At 45.6% G+C, this 22,880-nt stretch overlaps 1 protein-coding gene across 1 annotated transcript in view; it reads right to left on the bottom strand.

Annotated features, from left to right (window-relative positions):
* MAMDC2 (MAM domain containing 2) overlaps positions 1-22,880 on the bottom strand; it is a 249,584-nt gene that overhangs the window by 5,994 nt on the left and 220,710 nt on the right. The window contains exon 13 of the mRNA XM_073543722.1: positions 19,590-19,674. Coding sequence (XP_073399823.1) covers positions 19,590-19,674 — 85 coding nt within the window. The remainder of the gene's footprint in view (positions 1-19,589; positions 19,675-22,880) is intronic.

Here is a 22,880-nt window from a genome sequence, read left to right as displayed (position 1 = left end):
CGCACCTTCTGGAGCAGGGCTGTTAACTCCGGATAATTTTTGAGGAAGCACTGCACCACCAGGTTCAAGGTGTGAGCCAAGCAAGGTATGTGGCTGAGTTTTGAAAAGGCTACGGATGCCACAAAATTAAGGCCGTTATCACTAACTACCTTGCCTGCCTCAAGATGTACACTGCCCAGCCATGACTCAGTTTGTCGCTTCAAGTACTCGGCCAGCACCTCGGCGGTGTGTCTGTCGCCCAAACACATCATCTGCAACACAGCCTGCTGACGCTTTCCACTAGCTGCTCGATAGGGGGACACCTCTTGTGAGCAACAGTGGCAGCTGCAGATGGAGTGCTTGTACGACTGCGCTCTGTGGACGAGCTTTCGCTTCGGGAGGAGGAGGAGGGTCGAACGCCTACAGCCAACTGTTTCCTATACCGTGGGCTAGGCAGCACTGTCCCACCACCGCTGTCCCCTGTGGACCCTGCATCCACCACATTAACCCAGCGCGCAGTGATGGACACGTAACGGCCCTGGCCATGCCGACTGGACCATGCATCAGTTGTGAGGTGCACCTTTCCACTCACTGACTGCTTGAGTGCATGGACAATGCGGTCTTTTACATGATGGTGGAGGGCTGGGATGGCTTTGCGAGAGAAGTGGCGACTGGGTAGGTCATAGCGTGGCACTGCATAGGCCATGAGTTCGCGGAAAGCTGCGCTTTCCACCAACCGATAGGGCATCATCTCAAACGAGATTAGTTTGGCAATGTGGGCGTTCAAACCCAGTGTACGCGGATGAGAGACTGAGTACTTTCTTGACCTACTCATAGTGTCTGGGAGGGTGAGCTGGACTTGAGAGCTGCATATGGTGGAAGTAGCGGTGGACAGGGCGGACTGAGAGAGGGTTGATGATGGTGATGGAGTTGGTGTACTTTCTGATGGCCTAGATTCAGTATTTCGTTGATATAAAACGATTCCCTGACTGCTGTGGCCTTGCAACGACACCTCAACATTTGCTGCTGTGCTAACCGGTGGGCTTACAGTGGGGGAAACAATGTAGCGTTGCTGACTACCTTCTTTGTGATCAGTTGCACATGTGGCACTTGAGGTTTGGTGTTGTGTCCACGCTTGCAAGTGCATGGTGGTTAAATGTCTAAGCATGCAACTGGTATTCAAATTTTTCAGATTTTTCCCTCGGCTAAAGGTCTTTGTGCACTTCTTACAGATAATCTTGGCCTGATCATGAAGATTTTGTTCAAAAAAGTGCCACACTGCACTCTTCCTACTTTGGCAGACATTTTGCGGCCTAGCACGCTGTGATCTTTTGACCCTCTGGACAAGCTGTCCAGCAACTCTTTTGATTTTTGGAACCTGTCTTTGGAGTGCTCCGGGCCTGCCAGATAACAGCTGTTGCGATGTCGATGTCTGCTGTGGATGCTCCTCATCTGAGCTAATGGAAGCAGCACCCTCTTCCCCCAATGGATGCCAATCTGGGTCAACAACTGGGTCATCCATCACCTCCTCTTCAATGTCATGTGCACCTTCCTCTGTGTCACCGTGTATGGTGGTATAGTGTGCGGGAAGGGGCACCTGAGTCTCATAAGGGTCAGAATCTGGCTCTGTACACTGCGAGGACAATGTAGTGCTCTGAGTGAATGTACCAGCAAAATCATCTATCAGCGGCTGTGCATCAGTGCACTCCATGTCAGATTCATCTTGGCCTGGGTAATTCACCATTTCACTTGATAATCCAGGCATGATATGTGAAAACAGCTCCATGGAGTAATCAGTAGTATGGCCTGCGTCATCCTTCAATCTTGGTTGGGGTGAAGGACACAAGGAAAGGTGTGGTTCATGAACATGAGCCTCCAATGACGACTCAGTGCTTTTACTTTTTACAACTTCAGAAGAGAAGGCGATAGAGCTGGAGGCTGAGTCAGCAATGTAAGACAAAACTTTTTCCTGATGCTCTGGCTTTAAAAGCGGTTTGCCAACTCCTAGAAAACTAAGCCTTCAAAGCCTTATGGAGCCAGACGATGACGCAGGCTCAACACCTCCTGCATTCGGTCCTATTTTGCTCTTGCCACTACCATCAGATCCACCACCAACACCATCATTACCAGCTGCCAACCCCCGCCCAATTCCACGGCCTCTTCCACCAGCCTTCCTCATTTTTTGTAGAAATGTAGACAAAATCCAACAAACTATATAGTAATGTAAAACAAGGTACAAGGTGTCTATAGGACAGGGGAGATTTTGAATTTCTGCACACACTTGTGGACACTGGACACTTATGGATTGTGTGAGGCCCACTGAATATCAGAGCGCTATGTCACAGGCTCGATGGCACAGGTGTGAAAAAAGTGACTACAGGATAAGGGAGATTTTGAATTTCTGCACACACTAGTGGACACTGGACACTTTTGGATTGTGTGAGGCCCACTGAATATCACAGTGCTATGTGACAGGCTCGATGGCACAGGTGTGAAAAAAGTGACTACAGGATCACAGAGATTTTGAATTTCTGCACACACTTGTGGACACTGGACACTTATGGATTGTGTGAGGCCCACTGAATATCAGAGCGCTATGTCACAGGCTCGATGGCACAAGTGTGAAAAAAGTGACTACAGGATCACAGAGATTTTGAATTTCTGCACACACTTGTGGACACTGGACACTTTTGGATTGTGTGAGGCCCACTGAATATCACAGCGCTATGTCACAGGCAGAAATTGGCTAGTGTATCACAAACTACAAGGTGTATGTAGAATTGGGCAGAATAGGAATCTCCCTAGAGTGTAGGTCTGTAAGAACGGAACAAGTCCTCCACTTATCCTTCCACAGTGACACACAGATAGCTTCACTGTGGCCGTGATAACAGCCGTTACACGGTACTGAGAGGAGCGTGCACGTACACGGCGGTCCGGTGTACGTAAAATTGTCAAGCTCCGTGTTTTTTAAGTATACGGACTGACACACGCTGTCTCTCTACAGTTTTGAATGTGATCAAACAGCAAATATATTTAACTGTTTGAAAGCTAGACAAAACTAGTAGGTGCAGGTCTGTAAGAACGGAACATGTCCTCGACTTATTCTCACAGAGTGACACACAGATAGCTTCACTGTGGCCGTGATAACAGCCGTTACACGGTACTGAGAGGAGCGTGCACGTACACGGCTGTCCGGTGTACGTAAAATTGTCAAGCTCCGTGTTTTTTAAGTATACGGACTGACACACGCTGTCTCTCTATAGTTTTGAATGTGATCAAACAGCAAATATATTTAACTGTTTGAAAGCTAGACAAAACTAGTAGGTGCAGGTCTGTAAGAACGGAACATGTCCTCGACTTATTCTCACAGAGTGACACATAGATAGCTTCACTGTGGCTGTGATAACAGCCGTTACACGGTACTGTGTGAGGAGCGTACACCGCTGTATGGTGTGAAAAAATGCACGCTCAGTACCTCAGCAGGACAAAAAAAAAAAATTGGGATTGCTTTTAAAAAAGCAGTTTGCAAAGCAGTGGGTAAACAGCAATGCAGCTGTCAGGAAGCCTTAGAAGGCAGCCTAACAACCAACACCGCTGATCCACCACAATATAGCCTCCCCTTGCACTGCACACACAGTGACTGGTGTGTTGTACAGGCAAAATCGCTAGCAGCAGAAGCAGTTTTTTTTTCTTCTTCCCTGCCTAACGCTCTCCCTACAGAATCAGCAGCAGCAACCTCTCCCTATGCTAAGATCGGCAGAAGTAAGATGGCGGTCGGCGTGCACGCCCTTTTATAACCCCTGTGACGCCCACCAAAGCAAGCCAATCACTTGCATGCCCTTCTGAAAGATGGTGGTGACCCCTGCCTATGTCATCACGTTGCCCACAGTGTCCGTGGATCCTGATTGGCTGAAAAAGAGCGCAAAACAAACTTTTGAAACGTGACTTTGGCGCGTAAGTCGCCGACCTCGTGGCCGACCTCATCCTAGGGTCGGGTTTCGTTTCATGAAACCCGACTTTGCCAAAAGTCGGCGACTTTTGAAATTTTTCGACCCGTTTCGCTCAACTCTACCCATCATACATATCCTCCATCCCATAGTCCAGTGCCCATATACCCATCACACATCCTCCATCCCATAGTCAACCATTATGACATCATAATGAGCGGCGGGGCTTGCAACCTGTGGTTAGTTATAGCAAATTATAATTATCCTCCATCCCATAGTCCCATGCCCATATACCCATCATACATATCCGCCATCCCATAGTCCCATGCCCATATACCCGTCATACATTTCCTCCATCCCACAGTCCAGTGCCCATATACCCATCACACATCCTCCATCCCATAGTCAACCATTATGACATCATAATGAGCGGCGGGGCTTGCAACCTATGATGACATCAGCGTCGCCATGGCAACCATTATGACATCATAATGAGGGGCGGGGCATGATACACACACACTTTTTCCCCATTATGTAAATAGGGGCAAAATTGTTTGGTGAGTTGGAACGCGCGGGGTTAAAATTTCGCCTCACAACATAGCTTAGGACACTCTCGGGGTCCAGACGTGTGACTGTGCCAAATTTTGTGGCTGTAGCTGCGACAGTGCGGATGCCTATCCCGGACATACACACACATACACATACACACATACATACACACACTTGAGCTTTATATATTAGATTAGTCCATCTTATAAAATAAACTCATACACACACCTCCCTCACCTGCGATGTTCCAGCAATGTCGGTGCCAAGGTTCACAGGTTCCCATCGCATTGTTGTGCCTCGTGAGCCCTGTAGTCACTTAGCGGGTTGCTGCGATCTTACTTAGATGAATGTCAGATAAGCAAAAGAAGTGAGAGTGCAGCAGCCCAATAGTGGGCTTATGTTGCAGACCTGGCACTGACATAGCTGGAAAGATGCCGCAGTGGGAGGTCAGTATACGTCTCTTTAAAATTTTACAAGAGGGGCTACTTCAGTTTAAAAATTGGATGTCCAGGTAGTGGACTACCCACTTAACATTCTAACTTGGCTGCATTAAAAATTGTGCTCAACTTATATTCTAGGAGCTTCTTCCTAAATTGCCATCACCATGGGAAACAGTCTGTGTGGGGAGAAGGCACAGGGAGCAGTGTGTATCAGGGGGCATAGGAAGCAATTTATGTAGCAGGAGTCATGAAGACCAGTTTGTGAGAGAGTGGAAACCATGGGGAACTATCTGTGTAGTGGGGGTATGGATAATCTATAATATAACCGGCTAAGCGTCACTCTGTCCGAAGCCTTTATAGACTGCGCAAGCGCGACGCGCCTGCGCAGTCTTGCTCCAGACAGAATGAGGCAGCGCGGTGAGGAGTGTGTATGGCGTCGGAGATGGCGGTACACATACACACTGCATACCGCTATGTCCGGCGGCATACTTACTTGACTGGGAGGAGCGTTGCCGCGGCGCTTCTCTTCGGCCGGAGACTGGGGCGGGAGTGCGGCCGGAATCGCACATGCGCATAGCGCGATTCGGCGCCATTTTACTGAAGACACACTTGCAGTGTGTCTTCAGCAATATGGCGCTGGACAACGCTATGGGCATGCGCGTACTCCGGCGCCAGACTCCTCCCCCAGCCTCCAGCAGAACGTGGTGACAGCACTGGAGCACAGGAAAGAAGGGTGAGTATAAAGGTTTTTGATATGTGTGTAGTTTTAATAGGAGTGGGGGGACCATGCATACCAGGATAGGGGAGGTGAGAGGACCATGTATACCAGGATAGGGGAGGTGAAAGGACCATGCTTACCAGGATTGGGGGATGAGGGGTACCATGCATACCAGGATTGGGGGATGACAGGACCATGCATACCAGGTTTGGGGGATGACAGGACCATGCATACCAGGATAGGGGGGTGAGGGGTACAATGCATACCAGGATAGGGGGGGTGAGAGGACCATACATACCAGGATTGGGGGGTGAGAGGACCATGCATACCAGGATAGGGGGGGTGAGGGGGCCATGCATACCAGGATAGAGGGGGTGAGAGGACCATGCATACCAGGATTGGGGAGTGAGGGGACCATGCATACCAGGATTGGGGGATGAGGGAGTACCATGCATACCAGGATTGGGGGATGAGGGGTACCATGCATACCAGGATAGGGAGGTGAGGGGTACCATGCATACCAGGATTGGGGGATGAGCGGTGCCATGCATACCAGGATAGGGGGGGTGAGGGGTACCATGCATACCAGGATAGGGGGGTGAGAGGACCATGCATACCAGGATTGGGGGATGAGGGAGTACCATGCATACCAGGATTGGGGGATGAGGGGTACCATGCATACCAGGATAGGGGGTGATGGGACCATACATACCAGGATTTGGGGATGAGGGGTACCATGCATACCAGGATTGGGGGATGAGGGGTACCATGCATACCAGGATAGGGGGTCACACATAGCAGGATAGGGATGAGGGAGTACCATGCATACCAGAATTGGGGGATGAGGAGTACCATGCATACTAGGATAGGGGGTGAGGGGCACCATGCATACCAGGATTGGGGAATGAGGGGTACCATGCATACCAGGATTGGGGGGTGAGAGGACCATGCATACCAGGATTGGGGGATGAGGGGTACCATACATACCAGGATTGGGGGGTGAGAGGACCATGCATACCAGGATAGGGGGGGTGAGGGGGCCATGCATACCAGGATAGAGGGGGTGAGAGGACCATGCATACCAGGATTGGGGAGTGAGGGGACCATGCATACCAGGATTGGGGGATGAGGGAGTACCATGCATACCAGGATTGGGGGATGAGGGAGTACCATGCATACCAGGATTGGGGAGTGAGGGGACCATGCATACCAGGATTGGGGGATGAGGGAGTACCATGCATACCAGGATTGGGGGATGAGGGGTACCATGCATACCAGGATAGGGAGGTGAGGGGTACCATACATACCAGGATTGGGGGATGAGGGGTACCATGCATACCAGGATAGGGGGGGTGAGGGGTACCATGCATACAAGGATAGGGGGGGTGAGAGGACCATGCATACCAGGATTGGGGGATGAGGGAGTACCATGCATACCAGGATTGGGGGATGAGGGGTACCATGCATACCAGGATAGGGGGTGATGGGACCATACATACCAGGATAGGGGGGGTGAGGGGTACCATGCATACCAGGATAGGGGGGTGAGAGGACCATGCATACCAGGATTTGGGGATGAGGGGTACCATGCATACCAGGATTGGGGGATGAGGGGTACCATGCATACCAGGATAGGGGGTGAGGGGACCATGCATACCAGGATAGGGATGAGGGAGTATCATGCATACCAAGATTGGGGGGTGAGAGAACCATGCATACCAGGATTGGGGGATGAGAGGACTATGCATACCAGGATAGGGGGTGAGGGGTCCATACATACCAGGATAGGGGGTGAGGGGGCCATGCATACCAGGATTGGGGGTGAGGGGACCATGCATACCAGGATAGGGGGTGAGGGGACCATGCATACCAGGATAGAGGGTGAGGGGACCATGCATACCAGGATGAAGAATGGGGTGCTATGCATACCAGGATTGGGGGGGGGTGAGGGTACCATGCATAACAGGATAGGAATGAGGGGTGCCATGTGTACCAGGATAGGTGGGTGGCAGCACATACCAGGATGGGAGACCGTATACCAATTAAAATGCTCGCCACCCGGGCGTAGAACGGGTTCATAGCTAGTAATCTGTATAATAGAGGGGACATGATGAGCCATCTGTGATAGAGAACTTTGGGGTTCAGTCTGTAAGACAAATGCATGGGTAACAGTCTGTAGTGGCATCAGGGAGAACATTATTTGTAACAGAATGACAGAAAGGGGCATAGCGATTAGTGAAGAGAGGGAAAACCAAGGGTGGCAGTCTGTGTATGTGAGGAGACTGCAGGCACGTAGGAGGCAGTAACGGAGTGTACACAGACCAAGGGTGGAAGGGGTTCATTATACAGTAGAAACTCCACACAGGGAGAAAACAGAGGGATAATATTCCCTAATACAGCAAAAGGCTAATGGGGATAACTTAAGGAACAGGGACAAGTAAAGCCGACAATACAATAAAATATAACTTATCACTCAGGCGCCAGTCATGGTTGAAATTCTGTCTGTGACTAGTGCTACCTAGATTGCGTTGCAGTGAGGGTCTGTCACAATCTTGAGGAAAATTATGTAGTATCTTTTGACGTTGGCAGTGTCCTCCCGTGGTCCTGACGATGGCGGCGAATCCTTGGGATCCTGATGCGGGTCTTGGGTCCAGCAGATGAGGTGATGAAGAGGGATACGTACTTATCCTCAGCGGTGAGTGTCCCAACACTACGGAGATTTGCAGCACTGCCCAAACACCGTTTACAATGGCCAGCCCGGTTCGCTGTGCCAAATCGACACACGCCTAAGTCCCGTTCACAGACCTTGTCTCTCACGGTCAGTACTGTCAGCGGGGGCGGCTGTAGCAGCGTTGTCGGCTGTGTCAGTGATCTCAGTGAGGGCGGCTGTGGCAGTGTTGTCGGCTGTGTCAGCAAGGGCAGTGATGTCGGCTGAGACAGCAGTTTCTGAGCAGTGCTCAGTCGACAGCCTCCTGTCAAAGCGCTCTGCCGTCCCAGGCTCTGCTCTGCTCTGCCCAGACGTCTCTCAGCTGATTTTACCTCACAGGTGTCCCGTACGCTCGAAGTTCCCGTTCCAAATTGTCTGGTCATTCGCGCGCTGCAGCTCTGTCTGCTTGGCCCATGCCCCCTTTTCTCAAACACAGAGTACGGTCTGGAGTCTCAAGCTTTCTACCCCGCAATATAGGTGACAGCCCCGACAGTTCCAGACCCTTCACGGAGGAGACATGCCTAGTTCGTTCCTTCCCCTTACATGTACAAGAGTGGGGTTTGTGGGGGAGGGGTGAACCATGAGGTGCAGCGTGTAAAAGAGATAGGAGAATGAACAGCAGTCTATGAATGGAGGACTTTGCAGAGCCATCTGTGAGATACGGAACAATAGGGTGCTGTCTGTTGGAGAACTGGGGACATGAGAACAGTGAAAAGAGTAAACTCATACAAAGAAGTGACTAAATAAGCACCTACCAGTGGCAGCAGTATAACGTGTTCACTAATGCCATAAGCTGGGTAAGCACGATCATTAGCCCCTTTGCAGCCTCTGCCGTACTAGTACTGCGGAGGTCACTTCCCTCCCTTGGATGCGGTTTTAAACAGCTGACATGTGCCGGGAACAGCTGCGGGTGGAATCGCGATCCACTTGCTGCTTTTAACTAGTTAAATGCCACTGTCAAACTCTGACAGCGGCATTTAACGTACGCTTCTGGCCATTGGGACGGAAATCCTCCCACCGGTGACCCCCGTCATGTGATCGCGGGTCAACAGTGCATTGGCATGACAACCAGAGGTCTCTTGGAGACCTATATCGTTGTCAGTGCCGGATTGCTATGAGCGCCGCCCGGTGGTCGGCGCTCATAACAAGTGAGTAATTCAATCGGGTTATGGCAGCTTTTAGTCTCCCATGCCAAAAGTAGAAAAAAAATGTTCTTACAAATATATGTATAAATATATATATATATATATATATATATACACACAAATCACCCACCTTTCACCCCATCCAAAATAAAACAATAAAAAAAAACAAAATAAAAAACATATACATATTTGGTATCACCACGTTCAGAATCACCCGTTCTATCAATAAAAAACAGGATTAACCTGATCGCTAAACAGCGTAGTGAGAAAAAAAGTCAGAACGCCAGAATTACGTTTTTTGGTCACCTACAGTTGTAGCCAAAAGTATTGACACCCCTGCAATTCTGTCAGATAATACTCAGTTTCTTCCTGAAAATGATTGCAAACACAAATTCTTTGGTATTATTATCTTCATTTAATTTGTCTTAAATGAAAAAAACAAAAAAGAATGAAGCAAAAAGCAAAACATTGATCATTTCACACAAAACTCCAAAAATGGGCCAGACAAAAGTATTGCCACTCTCAGCCTAATACTTGGTTGCACAACCTTTAGCCAAAATAACTGCAACCAACCGCTTCCGGTAACCATCAATGAGTTTCTTACAATGCTCTGCTGGAATTTTAGACCATTCTTCTTTGGCAAACTGCTCCAGGTCCCTGATATTAGAAGGGTGCCTTCTCCAAACTATCATTTTTAGATCTCTCCACAGGTGTTCTATGGGATTCAGGTCTGGACTCATTGCTGGCCACCTTAGAAGTCTCCAGTGCTTTCTCTCAAACCATTTTCTAGTGCTTTTTGAAGTGTGTTTTGGGTCATTGTCCTGCTGGAAGACCCATGACCTCTGAGGGAGACCTGTTATGATTGAGTCACCGTAGGAGGCAGACACAAAAATAGAAGCTACGTCCAGAAAACCAGAGAAGTTGGCAACTATCAGATTGCAGACCCCTGAACCTATCAACACAACTAGCAGTAGCCGTGGGGGGTTCCTACGATGCCCTAGACCCCTCGATCACAGCCGGAGCGCTAAATAGCCTAAAGACAGAAAAGGAAATGTAAACTGCCCCAGAGCAGACCCCAAAGTAAAAGGCAGCCCCCAACATATAATGACGGTGAAGCAAGATGAAAAAACACTCACACAGATAGAAAGATAGGCTGAGAAAATGATGGGGCCCAAGCTAGCTAAACAGAACAGGAAAGGAAGGTTGCTGTCTGCAATCTGCCAAAACCCTATCAAAGACATAAGCCAACAAGCTGATATGAAAAAGACCCTGAAGCAGCTAGGCTTCAAAAACTAAATAGCACTCAGGTATTTTCAGAAGACAGAGCTAAAGGAATTCAGCACACCCCAGCAGGGAATGGCAGAAATCCAGAAAAACAAAGCAAAACAAAGTCTAAGCACAAATGCAAAAGGCCGAGCAGAAAACTTAGCTTTAGAGAAGGAATTCAGACTGGTCTCCAAGGATCCCACAGAGAAATCACCCGCAGGGCAGAAGGGCGTCGGCAGCCTTATATCCAGTCAGTAACTCCACTCAGCCAGTCATCATCATCAGACTCAGGTGTTTGATAATCAGGCTCACTACCTTTCTTTACCAGAAGAGCGAGTTCCTCGGGCCTCAGTAGTGAAGGGGAAAATGAACTCACAACAGAGACCTAGCTTTCTCACACTGGGCCCTACATTATGCTGCAAAATTTGTTGGTAGTCTTCTGACTTCATAATGCCATGCACACGGTCAAGCAGTCCAGTGCCAGAGGCAGCAAAGCAACCCCAAAACATCAGGGAACCTCCGCCATGTTTGACTGTAGGGACCGTGTTCTTTTCTTTGAATGCCTCTTTTTTTCTTCTGTAAACTCTATGCTGATGCCTTTGCCCAAAAAGCTCTACTTTTGTCTCATCTGACCAGAGAACATTCTTCCAAAACATTTTAGGCTTTTTCAGGTAAGTTTTGGCAAACTCCAGCCTAGCTTTTTTATGTCTCGGGGTAAGAAGTGGGGTCTTCCTGGGTCTCCTACCATACAGTCCCTTTTCATTCAGACGCCGACGGATAGTACGGGTTGACACTGTTGTACCCTCGGACTGCAGGGCAGCTTGAACTTGTTTGGATGTTAGTCAAGGTTCTTTATCCAACATCAGCACAATCTTGCGTTGAAATCTCTTGTCAATTTTTCTTTTCCGTCCACATCTAGGGAGGTTAGCCACAGTGCCATGGGCTTTAAACTTCATGATGACACTGCGCACGGTAGACACAGGAACATTCAAGTCTTTGGAGATGGACTTGAAGCCTTGAGATTGCTCATGCTTCCTCACAATTTGGTTTCTCAAGTCCTCAGACAGTTCTTTGGTCTTCTTTCTTTTCTCCATGCTCAATGTGGTACACACAAGGACACAGGACAGAGGTTGAGTCAACTTTAATCCATGTCAACTGGCTGCAAGTGTGATTTAGTTATTGCCAACACCTGTTAGGTGCCACAGGTAAGTTACAGGTGCTGTTAATTGCACAAATTAGAGAAGCATCACATGATTTTTCGAACAGTGCCAATACTTTTGTCCACCCTCTTTTTTATGTTTGGTGTGGAATTATATCCAATTTGGCTTTAGGACAATTCTTTTAGTGTTTTTTCATTTAAGACAAATTAAATGAAGATAATAATAACAAAGAATTTGTGTTTGCAATCATTTTCAGGAAGAAACTGAGTATTATCTGACAGAATTGCAGGGGTGTCAATACTTTTAGCCACAACTGTAGATAATGCATTAAAATGCAATAATGGGCGATCAAAAGATCGTATCTGCACCAAAATGGTATTAATAAAAACATCAGCTCGGCACGCAAAAAATAAGTCTTCACCCAACCCGAGATCACAAAAAAATGAGATGCTACGGGTATCGGAAAATGGCGCAATTTTATTTATTTTTTTTAACAAACTTTAGATTTTTTTCACCCCTTAAATAAAAAAGAACCTAGACATGTTTGGTGTCTATGAACTCGTAATGACCTGGAGACTCATAATAGCAGGTCAGTTTTAGCATTTGGTGAACGTGGTAAAAGAAAAAGCCAAAAAAAATTGTGGAATTGTCCTTTTTTTGCAATTTCACCGCACTTGGTATTTTTTTCTTGTTTTTGAGTACACGTTTTGGTAAAACCAATGGTGTCATTCAAGAGTACAAAAACAAGCCCTCACATGGCCTTATTGATGGAAAAATAAAAAAGTTATGGCTCTGAGAAGAAGGGGGGGGGAACAGAAATGCAAAAATGAAAATGGGTAGGGCCTCTAAGGGGTTAGCTGTAGCATCTTTGCATGGTAGGACACATCAAGGGTACATTTATAGGTTTAGCCAGGCACAGAAATATTTTTAAAGGGAAACTGTCGCTACAAATAACGCTGTTGCCCTGCAGATATGGGGATAATCTGCAGGTTAACATCAGACAGCTCTCTATTGTTCCATATCTCACAGATAGGTTCCCTTTAAAGACACCCATCTGTGGAACTGCTTTGTTTTCCATGATCTGTTGATTAAAAATGTTGATTAAAATGTACTTTTTGGTGGGACAACCCCTTTAAGGCTGCATATGTGACTTCTGGCTGTCATTTAGAGAAAACCCAGTTGGAGAAATAGCCAATTTTCAGGCAAAAGGTCACAGGACAATGTACAGGTGCATCTCACAAAATTAGAATATCATCAAAAAGTTAATTTATTTTAGCTCTTCAATACAAGAAGTGAAACATGCTTCCCTCTGCCGACAAGCTTTTTGGAGATAGAAATTTCATTCTCCAGCAGGACTTGGCACCTGTCCACACTTCTAAAAGTACCACACTCACCTGACCTTAACCCCATAGAGAATCTATGGGGTATTGTCAAGAGGAAGATGAGACACCAGACCCAACAATGCAGATGGGCTGAGGGCTGCTATTAAAGCAACCTGCGCTTCCATAACACCTCAGCACTGCCTGTCACGCTCACGCCTTGGCTGAAGGCCACTGTGCCACGAACCAGACTACCCTGGAAGGGGCGTGACTATGAAAGCTACCTCGGTGTTCACTGGAGCCTCTGATGGTGAGGTCAGGCTTGTGCGGCAGGTAGCTGTCGGGTGCCACTCAAGGGTGGTGTCTGGCTGTGGCTGCTGATCCCACTCGGGGACAAGACACTTGGACAGGTGTGGCAAGCACGCACAGCTTGGAGACACAGGGCAAACAGGTACGGCTTGGAGACACAGGGCAAGCAGGTGTGGTGTATGAAGGAACAAGTTGGGACCTGTTCACACAGGAGGTGCAGGTATGGATACATGCAGGAAGGAGTGGAATATGTTGGAACAGGTTAGGAACTGAGCCGCAAGAGTGCGGAGTAGGTGAGCCGCAGGAGTGCGGAGTAGGCTGGGCTGCAACGGAGTCGGGCAGGCTGGGCTGCAAGGGAGCCGGGCAGGCTGGGCTGCAAGGGAGCCGGGCAGGCAGAGCGGTAAGGGAGCCGGGCAGGCAGAGCGGCAAGGGAGCCGGGCAGGCAGAGCGGCAAGGGAGCCGGGCAGGCAGAGCGACAAGGGAGCCGGGCAGGCAGTGCGGCAAGGGAGCCGGGCAGGCAGAGCGGCTAGGGAGCCGGGCAGGCAGAGCTGCAAGAGAGCCGAGCAGGCAAAGCTGCAAGGGAGCCGAGCAGGTAGAGCTGCAAGGGTGCAGATGCACAGACAGAGCTGCAAGGGTGCAGATGTACAGACAGGGAGGACACAAGGAAAGACACAGCAGGGAAGGAAGCCACAGACAAGGAGAAAGGGAGACTAAGGTAGGACAGAGTACAGACAAGGTACTGGGACCAAGACTCAAGGGCCAGGATATTCAGCCTCCTGGCAGGCAGACAAGGTACAAAGCAAGACAAGAAGTATTCCTCCAGAGAACGAGGAAATACACAGGACAGGGCCTGGCTTCCTCAGCAGCAAGATACTAACTGAGTATAGACATTGCACAGGCAATGTTTCAGTGGGTGTGGCGGAACTAAATAGTCAAGGGTTCTAGGCGATTGGTCAGGGACAGATTAGACAGGTGCACCCTGACTGCATAAGAACCAGAGCGTTCTGGCGCCGCCCCCTATACACACATAGCCAGGAAACATACAGAAGAGCAGAGGCACAGAGCACAGGGCTGGCAATAGACAGAATTCACAGCATGACCCGGAGCAGTGAGTAAGTTGATGTGCGGGGGATGGGGAGGCCATGCAGTGACGCCAGCAGGGTTGTTACACTGCCATATGCTGATTGCCTCCATGCCACGCCACACTGATGCAGTAATTGATGCAAAAGGAGCCCCAACCAAGTATTGAGTGCATTTGCTGAACATACATTTCAGTAAGCCAACGTTTTGGATTTTAAAATCATTTTTTCAAACTGGTGTTATAAAGTATTCTAATTTACAAAGATAATGACTTTTTGGCTTTCATTGGCTGTAAGCCATAATCAACATTAACAGAAATAAACACTTGAAATAGATCACTCTGTTTGTAATGACTATCTAATATGAGTTTCACTTTTTGTATTGAAGAACTGAAATAAATTAACTTTTTGATGATATTCTAATTTTGTGAGATGCACCTGTAAATCTTCCAACAGGTGTCTGACATGAGTTCAGGTAAAGACCATTTGAGCTAGCAAGAAAAGAGTTAGGAACTTGGGATCAGAATGTGAGATGAATATACAAAGGTATACTATGCGGCTTCCTAACCTTGTGTGGGCATGAGGGTCTGTTCATATAAGGCTACTTTCACACGTCCGGCTTTTGTAATCCGGCACGATGCGGCGAAATTTGTAAAAACCGGATCCAGTACCGGTTGGCACCGGATCCGTTTTTTTCCCATAGATGTTCATTATCGCCGCATTGTGCCGGATGGGCATGCGGCGCGGCCGTTTTTTGCCGGATACGGCCAAACTTCGCCGTCCAACATCTGCAAAAAACGTTCCATGTTATGTTTTTTGACAGCATCGGACCAGTTCTTTCAACAGCGCATGCCCGGACATTGTGAGTTTTAACCGTAGACGTGCCTGGCGAATGACTGAAAAAAAATCTCTCTCTCTCCTCCCCCCCCCCCCCCCCGGCCACGCAGCAGGATCCGGTGTCAGCTGCATATCCCGGATCCGCTACTACGGCTTTTCACCGCACGGCGCCGGAGTGCAAAACCCGGATGTGTGAAAGTAGCCTAAAATAATGATTATATGTTCACATTTCCAAATAATAATAATAATAATAATTTCCAAATGTTATGCTGATAGATTTTTGTATGTGCTGACAATTGTGTCTGTGATTCTCAGCCTCCATCAGCTGATGTCTGCAATCAGGAACAGTTTGCGTGAACCCTGTGCAGACCTGCTGCTACTCCGACAACTCCATGTATGCTGACACATCAACTTTTACAGTGGCATGGAAAAGTTTGGGCATCCATTGGCAAAATTACTGCTATTGTGAACAGTAAACCAAGTTGATGAAATGATCGCTAAAAGGCCTAAAGTTAAAGATGACACATTTTGTCTGTATTTTAGGCAAAGCAAAATTTTCAAAATTTTTGCCAAATTTCTGTTTTTTTTCACAAATAAACGCAAGTCATATCAAACCAATTTTACAACTATCATGAAGTACAATATGTCATGAGAAAACCATGTCAGAATCACTGCGATCCATGGAAGCATTCCAGAGTTATTACCTCATAAAGGGACAGTGGTCAGAATTGTAAAAATTGGCCCGGTCATTAACATGCAGACCACCCTTGGGGGTAAAGGGGTTAATAAATTTGCAAATATTTCTACATTTCTGTTATTTTTCAGTCAAGACAGGATGCAGAGTGCACATTCATAAGAAAACAAATGAACTTTTTTGAATTTACCAAATGTCTGCAATGAAACAAAGAGTGAAAAATTTAAGGGGGTCTGAATACTTTCCGTACCCACTGTATGTGTATATATATACAGTACAGACCAAAAGTTTGGACACACCTCATGCAAAGAGTTTTCATTATTTTCATGACTATGAAAATTGTAGATTCACTCTGAAGGCATCAAAACTATGAATTAACACATGTGGAATTATATAATTAACAAAAAAGTGTGAAACAACTGAAAATATGTCTTATATTCTAGGTTCTTTAAAGTAGCCACCTTTTGCTTTGATTACTGCTTTGCACACTCTTGGCATTCTCTTGATGAGCTTCAAGAGGTAGTCACCGGAAATGGTCTTCCAACAGTTTTGAAGGAGTTCCCAGAGATGCTTAGCACTTGTTGGCCCTTTTGCCTTCACTCTGCGGTCCAGCTCACCCCAAACCATCTCGATTGCGTTCAGGTCTGGTGACTGTGGAGCCAAGGTCATCTGGCGTAGCACCCCATCACTCTCCTTCTTGGTCAAATAGCCTTTACACAGCCTGGAGGTGTGTTTGAGATCATTGTCCTGTTGAAAAATAAATGATGGTCCAACTAAACGCAAACCGGATAGAATAGCATGCCGCTGCAAGATGCTGTGATAGCCATGCTGGTTCAGTATGCCTTCAATTTTGAATAAATCCCCAACAGTGTCACCAGCAAAGCACCCCCACACCATCACACCTCCTCCTCCATGCTTCACGGTGGGAACCAGGCATGTAGAGTCCATCCGTTCACCTTTTCTGTGTCGCACAAAGACATGGTGGTTGGAACCAAAGATCTCAAATTTGGCCTCATCAGACCAAAGCACAGATTTCCACTGGTCTAATGTCCATTCCTTGTGTTCTTTAGCCCAAACAAGTCTCTTCTCCTTGTTGCCTGTCCTTAGCAGTGGTTTCCTAGCAGCTATTTTACCATGAAGGCCTGCTGCACAAGGTCTCCTCTTAACAGTTGTAGTAGAGATGTGTCTGCTGCTAGAACTCTGTGTGGCATTGACCTGGTCTCTAATCTGAGCTGCTGTTAACCTGCGATTTCTGAAGCTGGTGACTCGGATAAACTTATCCTCCGCAGCAGAGGTGACTCTTGGTCATCCTTTCCTGGGGCGGTCCTCATGTGAGACAGTTTCTTTGTAGCGCTTGATGGTTTTTGCCACTGCACTTGGGGACACTTTCAAAGTTTTCCCAATTTGTTGGACTGACTGACCTTCAGTTTTTAAAGTAATGATGGCCACTCGTTTTTCTTTACTTAGCTGCTTTTTTCGTGCCATAATACAAATTCTAACAGTCTATTCAGTAGGACTATCAGCTGTGTATCCACCAGAGACTTCTGCGCAACACAACTGATGGTCCCAACCCCATTTATAAGGCAAGAAATCCCACTTATTAAACTTGACAGGGCACACCTGTGAAGTGAAAACCATTTCTGGTGACAACCTCGTGAAGCTCATCAAGAGAATGCCAAGAGTGTGCAAAGCAGTAATCAAAGCAAAAGGTGGCTACTTTCAAGAACCTAGAATATAAGACATATTTTCAGTTGTTTCACACTTTTTTGTTAATTATATAATTCCACATGTGTTAATTCATAGTTTTGATGCCTTCAGAATGAATCTACAATTTTCATAGTCATGAAAATAAAGAAAACTCTTTGAATAAGAAGGTGTGTCCAAACTCTTGGTCTGTACTGTATATATATATATATATATATATATATATATATATATATATATATTTATATTTAACATTTTAAAAATTAAAAAAAGGAAAATGGGCCGATGCTAAAGTTTTGGGCATCCTGCATGGTTAGTACCTGGTAGCACCCCCTTTTGCAAATATTATAGCTTGTAAATCCTTTTTGTAGCTAGCCAAGAGTAGTTCAATTGTTGTTTGAGGGATTTTCATCCATTCTTCCTTGGAAAATTCTTTCAGTTTTGTGAGATTCCTGGGTTGTCTTGCATGCACTGCTATTTTGAGTTATAGCCACAGATTTTCAATGACGTTCAGATCAAGGTGACTGTGGGGGCCATTGTAAAACCTTCAGCTTGGCTTGTGCCTTTTGAAGTAGTCTATTGTGGATTTTGACGTGCGTTTGGGATCATTATCCATTTGTAGAAGCCGTCCTATTTTCAACTTCAGCTTTTCTACAGATAATGTTATATTTGCATCAATAATTTGCTAAAATTTCATTGAATCCATTCTTCCCTCTACCCATGAAATATTCTCCGTTCCATTGGCTGCAACACAACCCCAAAGCATGACTGATCCACCCCATTGTTAATGGTTGGCGAGATGTTCTTTTCCCAAAATTCTGTGCCCTTTTTTCTCCACACATACCTTTGATCATTGTGACCAAAGAGTTCCACTTTAACCTCATCCACAGGACTTGTTTCCAAAATGCATCAGGCTGGTTTAGGTGTTCCTTTGCATACTTCTGACTCTGAATTTTATGGTGAGGACGCAGGAGAGGTTTTCTTCTGATGACTTTTCCATGATGGCCATATATGTGCAGGTGTTTCTGAACAGAAGAACAACGTATCACAACTCCAGAGTTTGCTACATTTTTCCGAAGGTATTTTGCAGTCATCCGGGGGTTCTGATTTGCCTCTTCAGCAACCCTACAAGCAGCTCTCACTGAAATTTTGCTTAGTCTCCCAGACCTTATCTTGACCGCCACTCTTCCTGTTAACTGCCATTTCTTAACTACATTTCGAACTGAGGAAAGGGAAGCTTGAAAAAGCTTTGCTATTTTCTTATAACCTTCTCCTGTTTTGCGGGCCTCTACCATTTTCATTTTCAGAGTGCTAGGCAGTTGCTTAGAAGAAACCATGGCTGCTGTTTTTTTGCACAAGTTTAGAGGAGGCTGGGTTTTTATAAAGCTGGGAAATTTGCATCACCCGGCCTTTCCAAATGATGATAGTGAACAAGCCATAACCATAACAGACTAATTAAGGTCTGACAATGTGTATATATATATATATATATATATATATATATTATATATATATATTTGTTGCCTAAATTACAAAGTTGCGCGAAAATGTTGTGACTTTTCAAAGCAATTTATGACAGAATTCTGTCAATTCTGTCAAAATTGCTTTGATGAACTGGGGCTATTGTGTTCAGTTTAATGTGTAGTTGTATTGAAATGCTTATTCATATATTTTCATGATAATACATGTGATATTCTGTATGTAAATTTTATAGACATATGAGTTGTAATAGTTACCTCCACATGGTTTGTTCTGAAATGTGATGTCATCCAGAGCAATATCACTTCTTATTGAAATACCGCGAATACCTTCAAATACAATCTAAAAAAAAAAATTCACATTGTTCAGAATATCAGCTAATTCTGTCATGCTAGGTGACGGAGAAGCTAGGTGCACAACAATGGGAAGAGGGTGGGGGATCCCAAACACTAGGAAAGGGAGGAGTGGAGACCCCTAAACAGATCTGACAACACCCTGTCTGTCCTAAAGTCCCCAAATAGGTTCTGCACCTATCGCTGAGCAGGAACTTAATCCCTGACTGCCCCTAGCAATAGGCCCTGGATAGGGAGGGGAAGGGGTTGTCGCTTGTCAGCCCCCACTACAACTAAAGACAAAGCAGGAAGACATATGAGGGAATACAGTTAGATTGAGACGACATAAGAGAGCTCACGCCAGCAATTCTCCAAGAGTCTTCAAGAAGAAACTAGTCGACTTCTAGCACTTCCAACAGACAGAGGTAAATAGAGCTATCGCCAATGCCTTTGCTTAAGTGACTAAGGCTATGTGCACACGTTGCGGATTGTATGCATTTTTGCCGCGAAAACGCATACAAAAAGCAACCCATTGATTTCAATGGCATTCCGCACATGCTATGCTAATGCTGCGTATTTTTCCGCGGCGGAATCGTATTGCGGAAAAATACGCAGCATGCTCATTCTTTGTGCAGAATCGCGGGGATTCCACACACATAGGAATGCATTGATCCGCTTACTTTCTGCATGTGGCTATGCCCACCATGCGCAAAGTAAGCGGAAAATGTGCGGATGATACCCAGGGTCTCGAGGAGAGGAGACTGTCCTCCAGGCCCTGGGTACCATATCCCTGTTATAAGTTGCCGGGAGCATCGCAAGGATCGGGAACGCTGCGGGGGCCGCCGGAAGGTGAGAATATCACGATTTTTTTATTATTATTATTTTTAACATTATATCTTTTACTACTGATGCTGCATAGGCAGCCTCAATAGTAAAAAGTTGGTCACACTTGTCAAACACTATGCTTGATAAGTGTGATCAACCTGTCAATCAGTTTTCCAAGCGATGCTACAGATCGCTTGGAAAACGCTAGCATTCTGCAAGCTAATTACTCTTGCAAAATGCTAGTTTTTCGAGGGAATTCGACATGCGGATTTCCCGCGGCAGGGAGTTGCGGTATTGCCGCGGAAATTTCAGCAGCAATTCCGCACGTGTGCACGTAGCCTGAAGGTATTTGAATGTCCAGCATGGGTGTGTTAATCAGCAGCAGACGATGGAGGTCACCGCTAGGTCCTAGAGGGAGAAGGATATCACTCCACAGAAGAGATGCAAGATTCAGAATGTGCCTGCAGAGCAAAGCACAATGACCTTTTACAGCCAGATCCAGAATGACTGTCTGACACACCCATGACAAATGCCTATGCCATAGCATAATTGATAATTCTTCCCACAACAGTGTGCTCTATGTACATTTGTGGCTCTTGATTTTCCCATATCCTCCCCTATTCTTCCCATATTTTGTGGACTTTTTATACATATCTTTAACCCCTTGGCATCACCGCCAGTTTTGGCCTTTATGACCATTTAAAACCAATTTTTATTTCAGTTTTCTATTGTTGCAATCCAGGAGCCATAATTTTTTAAGTAACATACGTAAAGGGCTTGTTTTTTGGGAATAAGTTGTACATCTCATTGGCACGATTCTGGGGTATATAGAACATATTATATACCACTATGGCAATACCAAATTTGTATAGTTTTATTTACTTTTTTGTTATTTTTGTACAATTAATAGACTCTGAAAAAATTTTTTTTTTGTTACCATATTATGACAGTTTTAACATTTTTTTATTTTTCCATAATGCATCTGTACGAGGACTTACCGTATTTCTTTGGCAGGTAGTTTTTACTGGCATGCCTGTTTTGGTACATATTTTTTGATCTCTGTTTAATTATGTTTTGCAGTAGACATAACCAAAAATCTCCCAATCTGGAATTGTTTTTTGGATGTTATTTTTTACAGATTTCACTGTACAGTAAAAATTACATTTTAGTGTTATTCTGGGGCTTGACACGATTGCGTTAATACCCAATTAATACCTTTTCATAATGTTTTACTAATTTTTAATTTTTCTGTTTACAGAACTTTAGGAGGGCTTGTTATTTGAGTAACGAGCTGTACATTTTAAGGGCACCATTTTGGAATATGTATGACTTTTTCATCACTGTATGGTTAATTTTTAGCCAAGATTAACAAAAATGCTAATGATATCATAGTTTTTCATTTTTTTGTATGAAGTTTTATAGCGCAAGTCATTACGAACACGGCAATACCAAATATGTAATGTTTATGTGGGGGGGTTGTTATTTTTACAGATAAAATATTTTTTTTATTATCAAAACTGTGATTTTTGTAATTTCATAGAATTATAAAATGTTAGAGCTGGAAGAGACCTCCAGGGTCATCGTGTCCAAGCCCCTGCTCAATGCAGGATTCACTAAACCATCTCAGACAGATGTCTGTCCAGCCTTTGTTTGAAGACTTCCAATTTTGGAATTTCCAATTTTTTCCAACTTTTTTCTATTTTTTTCCAATTTCCAACTTCCAATTTTTTTTTACAACACTTAATTTTTTTTTGCTTACTAGCCCCACAAGGGGACTTGGAGGTGTGATGCTTTCATCACGTTGATAATACTCTGTAGAATTTTTTTTTTTTTTTACTACAATGCATTATCTCCCCTGTCAGTGTTCCACTGACAGCCAATCAGGCCCTACTCCCAGCAGGATCTGATTGGTTGAGGGATGCACAGCAGAGCAAGCGGTGACACTCTGTCAGCACCATTATGTCAATGGCCCAGTCAGTGCATACGCCCGAATCCCTTTTTGCGGGGGGTAAGCCCAACCAACAAGGGACAAAGTGCAGTGTGTTTTTTTGTGGCACTGCGGCAAACTTAAAACCGTAATTCTGTCTTTTCGATTGTTTTCTTTTTACGGTATTTACCGATTGGGTTAATTAATTTTCTTTTAATTTATATGTATACACTTTTTTTTTTACATTTTTAGTCCCCTCAGAGGACTTGTCCCAGCAATAATCCAATCACTTACACTATGTATTGCAATACCAAAGTATTGCAGTATATAGTAAAAATTACATTACGAATGCCAGCCACAGTCTTCACGGAAGCACCGTCATGGCAGGCATGGGTACTTTCAGTAGGCCTCTGGCTATCATGGTAACCCATTAGCATCCCATTATCATGTCACGATGTACCAGA

This window comes from Dendrobates tinctorius, unplaced genomic scaffold, assembly GCF_039654945.1.
Source record: "Dendrobates tinctorius isolate UK_male_01 unplaced genomic scaffold, ASM3965494v1 ptg000134l, whole genome shotgun sequence".
Classification (NCBI taxonomy): domain Eukaryota; kingdom Metazoa; phylum Chordata; class Amphibia; order Anura; family Dendrobatidae; genus Dendrobates; species Dendrobates tinctorius.
The sequence above is the reverse complement of the archived record's forward strand: the minus strand, read 5'-3'. Positions and strand labels throughout refer to the sequence as shown.